Below are 8,105 nucleotides of genomic sequence, written 5' to 3'. Positions count from 1 at the left end.
TTACGCATAACACCTACTGAGATCACCTCTTAATTGAGTGACAATTCTCCTGGCGGCTATCAACAAACCACTGGTGCCTGTCCTTCCAAGTTCCACCAACACCCACCAAGATAGTTTTTGAATGTAGTCTGCTGGACCTTGTAACTTGGTGAGGATGCACAAATCTCAAGACAACCCGGTTGCACGTAACATCCACCACCTGGTACTGGGTGACACTTCTACTAACAAACCACCCCATTGATAAACAAGTTGCTGTAGCCGGCTGGACCTTGCAACGTTGCGAGCATGTTGTGTACGATATCCACCGCCTCTCGCTAGGTGTCGATTCTAACAGTTGCCAGCAACTCTCCGGTACCCACCGCTTTGTCGCCACACCAGGCAAGCCGTGGTAGCTGCCCATTGCCCTTTAGGGAGAAAAGTTTTCCCTATAAATAAGAGACCTCTTGGCTATTGGCAAAACAGAGAACCGTGGCGAAGAGCGCGGCCTGATCCTTTGGTGCACCCACCCCACCGGAGGGGACCGCCCATTTTGCCGTCGCCGTCCCAAGCAACAAACACCATTTCCGCCTCCTGTTGCCCCCACTTGCTTCACCTTTCGGTTTCCGCCAGGGACCGCCCGGCAGGGGGAGAGGCGAGGCGAGGCCATCCCTGCTTCGCTTCTGGGCCACCACACCAGTCCACCACCACACGAGTCTCGGTCTTGCCAGTGCTCTGCCTGCTCGTCTCGTCTGTCTCGGCTCGGCTCTCGCTTTCGCCATCGCGGACGCCGCAGCACAATAATTTTCGCAATAACCTACTGTTCTTGACACGTCCGTTCCACCCCCGCCCCCTTCGTTCGCCACCGCCACGACCGCGTCGCTCGCTCGCGCCCTTGACGCGCTAGCTCGTCGCGAGGCCCATCCATCCACCTGCCCCCCTCTCGCCCCCCGTCCCAGGATCCGAGCCCGGGCCCGGTCACGAACTGATTGCTGTTTCCAAGAACCTCGCAGGAGCGGATTGCAGGAAGCCGGCTTGGTCCGCGGTCGGCGCCGGAGGTTGGGAGTTCCGCGGCGATGGTGGCGGTCGCGGCGGGGAGGCGGCCCGGAGCCGGGGCCGCTGCCGGCCGCCGGCGCGCGGGCTGCGGCGGGCAGCCGGGGCAGCAGCAGCAGGCGCAGCAGCAGCGGCTGCTGGCGGTTGCCGTCGCCGCAAGCTTCGCTGAGGCGAGGCGGGCGTCCGCGGAGGCGGCCGTGACCCCCTCCGGCGGCGGCGGATGCTGCGTCGAGTTCCTCAAGTGCCTGCTCGGGGCGCTGGGCGTGAGTGCGGGCGCCGTGAGCTCGGCCCCCGCGGAGTACATGTGGGCCGTGCGCTCGATCCGGCGCCGGCGCTGCGGCGGTTCAGCCTCGCCGCGCGGCGCGTCTTCTGAGGGCCGCCGCGCCGAGCCCCCGTGGCGCATCGCGGGCAACGGCGCCTCCGCCGCCGCATCGCTCTACACCATGCAGGGCAAGAAGGGCGTCAACCAGGACGCCATGGTTGTCTGGGAGGTATACCATCACCTACATTTTTCTCGTCCAGTAAATAATTTCAGTTTTTCATCCTCCGTTAGTTCCATGGAGATACTGTTTACCCAATTCCTCTGTATGACGTGAAGCTTGTATCGGGGATGCACTAGAAGCAGATTTGGATACGGCGAAAACAAGATATGATCATGGTTTGTTGAGCTCTGCTTTGGCAGCTTGTGATGTTAACGTGCAAAAGCAGATAACTTTTCTGGTTTATGCGATTTTTAAGGAGTTCTTAGATATCCTTGAGTTGGCCCAGACAGCGAAAGATTTGAACTTTGACACAAGACATACATGTGTCGTCTTTGTGTAGAATGCCTGTTTGATTCCCCTACATCTGGATTAGAATACCAGTTGGATTCGTCTCCTGAATCCTCATACCTCGCTTCACATGGATTGACATTGGATATTGCCGGTCGAGAGTGATTTACTTAGTAGTTTAATGAGACTTAATTATTGCTCTCCTGATTGAGAAACCTGGAAGCAGGGAGGGGCTCCACATGATTCTCATCCTTATCCTCAGTATTTCCTTTTGTGGACGATCTTATCTGCTCAAATATACTCCTTGAGTTGAACAGCTGGGACTTACCATTTCCTTGTTTTTTTATTAAGCTTGTCTGGTTATCTATCTGTTTATGTCATATAAGCATTCTGGTGTCTTTTGATTTAGGTCTGGTAAGTTGAATTATTTCCTAGGAATTGTCTTCATAGTTCACTCAAGTTTTGAATTACAAAATTCCTCTGTTTGTTGATGTAGCCCCCAGCTTACCATATGGACTATGGCATTTTCATGATTCAGCTGGTAAAATAACAGCTCCTTGCACACATTGCCATTTGAAAATAGGTGTCCATTTAGGGAAACAAGAGTGCGTTCATTACAATATTTTCACTCTCTACCCCTGCTTTAATGATGCAAAATAGGTTAAATGATTGTAGCATGTCATATGTATGGTCATTTTCTTATTAACTTTTTCTTAAACTTAGTACTTTCTTGGTCTTTGCACATGACAGTTATGGGGGGAGTACATGGGCTTCTTATTTCTTACTTTATTGTAAATTGCAAATAAACTGATTGTGCATTCTCAATTTCCCTGTTCAATGATGTCCTTCCAGATATTATGTAGTTGGTTCCAAGAGTAATAATGCCTGCTTTTCACTTGCAGAATTTCAGTTCAAAAGATGATACCATTTTTTGTGGTGTTTTTGATGGCCATGGACCAAATGGGCATTTGGTTGCCAAGAGGGTCAGAGATCTTCTGCCTGTAAAGTTGAGTGCAAATTTAGGAAGGCATGATCTCCAAGAGACTTCCACTAGCACTGTCACGAGTGGGACAGCTAGAGGAGGCACAACCAAACATGGGGATGAAGATGCTGATGCTTCCACTGAAAACAAGGAGAATAGCGAGTGCCCAGAATTTTTCACAGCATTGAGAGCTTCATTCCTCAGGGCATTTTATGTAATGGATAGGGATCTGAAGTTGCACAGAAATATTGATTGCGCGTTCAGTGGAACAACGGCGGTCACAGTAATCAAGCAGGTAGAAATATGCCTACTGTGTTGGTCAAACTGAGTTTTCTCATATGATCATCTATGTCCTTTCTTTACTGTGAAGCTGCAGTTTATTTATTTTTATTTTTAATTCCAGCCCATTTACATTGCTGTTTCTACAGGGACAAAATCTTATAATTGGCAACTTGGGGGATTCTAGAGCTGTCTTGGGCACTAGACATGAAGATAATCAGCTAGTTGCTCTTCAATTGACTGTGGACCTCAAACCTAGCATCCCAAGTATGTTTCCTCTTCTGGTAGTGTGTTATTCTAGAAGTCTACAACATGATGATGGATTTCTGCTTTCATTCTTTTGTGTTATGCCATTCACCTATCTGTTTCCTGTGTTATCAACTTCTGAAAAAGCATAAAAACTTTTGATGATTGTGTAAGAAGTGTAGTAGCTGATTCAGTGCAGCATATCAGTGAAGCTCCTAAAATAGGTGCACGAGCCTGTGAGTTTTAAGGAAACTACATGAGATACACATGTGAAAGGAGATTTGTGAAAGAAAATTGTCAATATCATGTCGAGTTTATTGTTAAATTGATCAGATTCCTGCAACAAGCTGATTTTATGTTTTTCACTTTTTTCTTTGTCGCGGTTAGGTGTCTGAGGGAGTTTATAGCGATCTTTTCATGCATTAAATCTTAAAATTAGCTTATTAGGACTTTGTAGGGTCAGGGTGCTTGGAATAACACATACTACACTTTGTCCCTTGTAGCTTTTGGAGTTTGTAGATTAGAGGCCTAAATGACTTTGCAAAATACTTTAACTGAAGATCTCCTTGCAACACAAGTATCCACAAAAAATGTTGGTATAGCTTAAAAGATATCATGTGCTTTATTGTCTCCTCCCTTCAATTTTGGCTTACAATCATCATGAGATTTTTATATGTTTTTTGCTAGTATGATGCCTTTACATGATTTTTTGAAATGTGAATATTTTTCATCACCTGAAACTGCAGTATAGTTTCTTAATGTGATCCTTTAGGATGCATCATCTCGCTAAAATGTGATTCAGACATAAGGCACTAAATTCCTCGATGATGATAAGTTATTTCCAATCAACCATTTGTACTCAGAAGTTATGATAAGATAAAAGATCAGACATTGTTCCAGTAAAAGCAACTGTTAGTGTAATAGTGTCTAGTAGGATATTTTAGTTCAGTAAAAGTACTTCTGCATGACTGCATCTGCCTTTTTCTGATCAAAATCTTAACTTTATTTGTCTAGTCCATACTATAAGTTTCCTGTTTTCAGATGGATTATGGTTTTAACAACTTGGTGCCTCCAAAGAATTTGGAGGCTCCTTTGGATATTGTGGTGGATTATAGTAGTCTCATTCAGTAGAGTCTGGTTTTTTTAACCATCCTTCCAAGACTGTTAATGTGCTTGTATATCTTCTGCAAAGGTATATTTATATAAACAATATTAAATAAGCTTCTAGTGTTGATATCTCAACTATAGCTGGCCAAGTTACGTAGAGCTTTTGTGTAAAATTATGGTCAAAGAGCACGACAAATGGCTGTTTCCTTTTTTTAATTATTTTCCTTTGTTTGCATAAAGTAATTTTGGTGTTATGATTGCTGGATATTACTGGAAATAAAGCAAAGTTAATCATTACAGGTGAAGCAGAGCGAATCAGGCAACGAAGGGGCAGAATATTTTCTCTTCCAGATGAGCCAAATGTTGCTCGTGTTTGGCTTCCGACGTTCAACTCGCCGGGGTTGGCCATGGCAAGATCGTTTGGAGACTTCTGTCTAAAGAATTATGGGATAATTTCTATGCCTGATGTTTCCTACCATCGCATCTCCGAGAAGGATGAATTCATTGTGTTGGCAACCGATGGGGTGAGCACAGATTGACTTTAACATCTTGGTTGCTGTATATATTTAGAACTTGAATTTCTTAAGAGCTAGGAAGTCTTTTGTGTTATTAATGATTATCTGGTTCTTTGCTGACTGTAGGTGTGGGATGTACTTTCCAATGCCGAAGTCGTTAGCATTATCAGCAAAGCTCCTTCACAAACCTCAGCAGCACGTTTTCTTGTTGAATCAGCTCAGCGGGCATGGAGGACGCGGTACCCCACATCCAAAATTGACGACTGTGCTGCTGTCTGTCTCTTCCTGAACACAGACGCAACAAATACAACCTCCAGTTCTGGATCCAAAGCTTTTGCCAACGACATAGAAGCGAGCAGCATTAAGCATTCATTGACTGTTAAATCAAACACTGGGGTTCCTGCGAATCTTGTTACTCCATTGGTAACAGATGATGAGTGGTCTGTTCTTGATGGCGGCTCAAGGACTGTCACTATATCAACTTTGCCCAAGCCTACTTCAGTTGCGAGGTAGAGCGTGAAAAATTGAGCTTGCAAGTGAACTGTCAGGGCCATTCCTCGGGATTTGTACAGCTTGTTTTTGCGCACATCGATTTTGTTTGATGCGAAAATCAGTGCCAGTTTTGTCGGCAAATTGGGGGAAGTTGTTGCAAGCTGTATTCTGCATGCTGGTGTGAGTAGGACTGCAGCTTTCGTTTTTTTTTTTTGTAAAGTATTCAATGGGTTTAGTGTGATCAGTTCGTAGTAATAATATTGTGCCAGCTATTGATGGTGTAATCAGAACCATGGTGGCATGAAGGGATAATCCCGTTTTTGTTATATTCATTCGGTTTCCCAGATCTAAGAAGTTTTCTGTTAGGTGGTGCTTTATTCTATGCTAATATTACTTTGTCCAAGTTTTTTTATCATATTTTCACTGCCGTAGTGACAAACCATTCCAGTTGGATGTCTAAGAAAGTTTTATATTATTTGTGTAAGAATGTTGGATGTAGTTTCTGATACCAGCTCATTTGCTTTTGCTATTTTTCATCTTCTGTCATCTTACAGGTAGTAGATAAAACTGTATACAGTTCTCGTGCAGTCATACTGCCAACCGCTGGATCCAATTTTAAGGGCCAACAATCACCCAAGTGCTATAGCAATTACTGTGGACACCACTACAGTGAACCGCTGGATCTAAACATGGACGGCAGGGATCGCATGCCGTCCTTACCTTTGCAGTCGTAGTTGTCACTGCAGGTATCTCCACGCAGTGAAGATTAGATTGTTGAAGCATGCCAGGTAATAAAGGAAGGTATTGTTTGTTAGAACACGTGCATCATATCTGCGCAAAATTACCAAGCATATGCAGTAGTTGCCTCGGCGCTCTCCTTGAGCCGCGGCCGCAGAGCTCGATCTGCTCACCCAGATCGGTCGCTCTGGACCTGCGCCTCCTGCCAGGTGACGCTGCCTCGGTCAAGGTCGGCTCCATCGTCCGGGCCCCTACAGGTGACTTGCCCCTGCATGACGCCAACTGGATCAACCTGGCGCCTCTCACGGTGAAGCTCTTCTTCTGGATCTTCCGCCGGACGCGCGCGCTCCTCTTCCGGTTGGGCTTCTTCCTCGCCACCGATCGCTGCTGCCTAGAATCTTGCAGAGACAGATTTTAGTCTAAGCAACAGTGTTAAAAAGTATCAGCTCCATTAGCATAAAAAGCTGAACGACAGGACCTCACACAAGCCAGTTGAGATGAGGCCCATCCCATGGGCATATGGCACAGACGAATTGAAATCATAGTCTGCATCAGTTGCTCCATTGCCAATCAGGTAGCCCTGAAACAAATTTTGTAAACTTCTTATTGTAAGTCACACATAAGTTTGGCGCGTCCAGTTGTACAGCGGAAAACAAAAGGATGCGACTGAAGGAATAACCTTGAAATTGATTCTTTGCTCAACACCTTTTTCTATCCCTGTCAAGACATTAACATAAGAGTTAATATTTCGGATGATGTTAGCTATGTAATACACATCTTTGCAAGTCAGAGTGTCGACCTTTGACAACTTCATCAGCGATTGTGGGGATATAGATCCCTGCATATGACTCCCCGGAAATATAGAACAGATTCGACTGAAACTCGGGGTATAACTCGAACCACTGCAACAACACATCAAATCAGAATCAGGTTCCACAGACAAAGTGCCTGATATACGGCAAAGTTACAATTGGATTACCTTTTTCGAACAACCTACAATTGGATTACTGAAGCAGAGTACCTTCAAAAGGAACTTGTGCGCATCAGCTGCGGTTTTCAGGCCACCAGTTGTATAATCCGATTTGTTCAACGAGTATGACATCCCAATACCAGCAGGAGAGTCCAGGTACATGATGTTTGAGACCTATGCAATGACAAATTTAATCGACCAATTGACTAGGTCAGGAGACAGATAGTGAAAGAATTTCAAATTAGCTGTCAAACACAGTGGACACCTCGAACTATTTATTTATTGAACGAAGAAAAATGAAATTCATTTTAACACGTATAATTTTTATTGAACACATAAAAAAAAGTCCTCTTTCAAGTCACAATATAGTGTCGTTTCGGACATCGACATGATCACAGGTGCACTACTATGTCCACTAGTTATTGGTATAAAATTGATTTAAAATAAAACAAAATTGTAACATTTTGAAACTACTTTTGAAGGCAAATCTAATTGTACAATTTTCAAAAGTTCAACCAAAATATTCAAAAGAGAAATCCGCATGGCAGGCCCGTAAACTTGCAGTTGTCTCACCTAGCCCTCGAACTTGCAGTTTATTTTCTTGCCCCCCGAACTTGCGCGGTTAACAATCACCTGTATTTGTGATCTAAATTTAAACATGTAGATAGCATGCAACCCAAAACAACACTATTTTGTGACTAGAGAGAGTATTAAACGATATAGTTGTTAAGGTAAACACCCGCCGGGAGGATAGTCGGGCGGTGTCGGCTGCTAAGGGAGAGATTGAATTATAGATTAGGGAGATTTAGAACATTGGGGGAGACATAGGAGAAGATGATTGGAAACTAGATTTATTTTTATTCTTGATTGATTAATCAAGGCTGGCGCTGTGTATATATATAGCCGCCTAGTTGACCTACAAAGACTCCATTTAAACTAACTCCATTCCTGCACCGAACAATAATAATGATGACATA

General features: G+C 44.5%; 1 protein-coding gene across 1 annotated transcript; it reads left to right on the top strand.

Annotated features, from left to right (window-relative positions):
- Positions 1-455: 455 nt before the first annotated feature.
- On the top strand, positions 456-5,752 carry LOC133888450 (probable protein phosphatase 2C 38). Its single transcript, XM_062328706.1, has 5 exons — positions 456-1,520; positions 2,702-3,076; positions 3,210-3,327; positions 4,714-4,937; positions 5,055-5,752. Exons 1-5 carry the CDS (start codon positions 1,053-1,055, stop codon positions 5,439-5,441), a joined length of 1,572 nt encoding a protein of 523 aa, XP_062184690.1. The 5' UTR covers positions 456-1,052; the 3' UTR covers positions 5,442-5,752.
- The last annotated feature ends 2,353 nt before the right edge of the window (positions 5,753-8,105 follow it).

This window comes from Phragmites australis, chromosome 13, assembly GCF_958298935.1.
Source record: "Phragmites australis chromosome 13, lpPhrAust1.1, whole genome shotgun sequence".
Lineage (NCBI taxonomy): Eukaryota > Viridiplantae > Streptophyta > Magnoliopsida > Poales > Poaceae > Phragmites > Phragmites australis.
The sequence above is the reverse complement of the archived record's forward strand: the minus strand, read 5'-3'. Positions and strand labels throughout refer to the sequence as shown.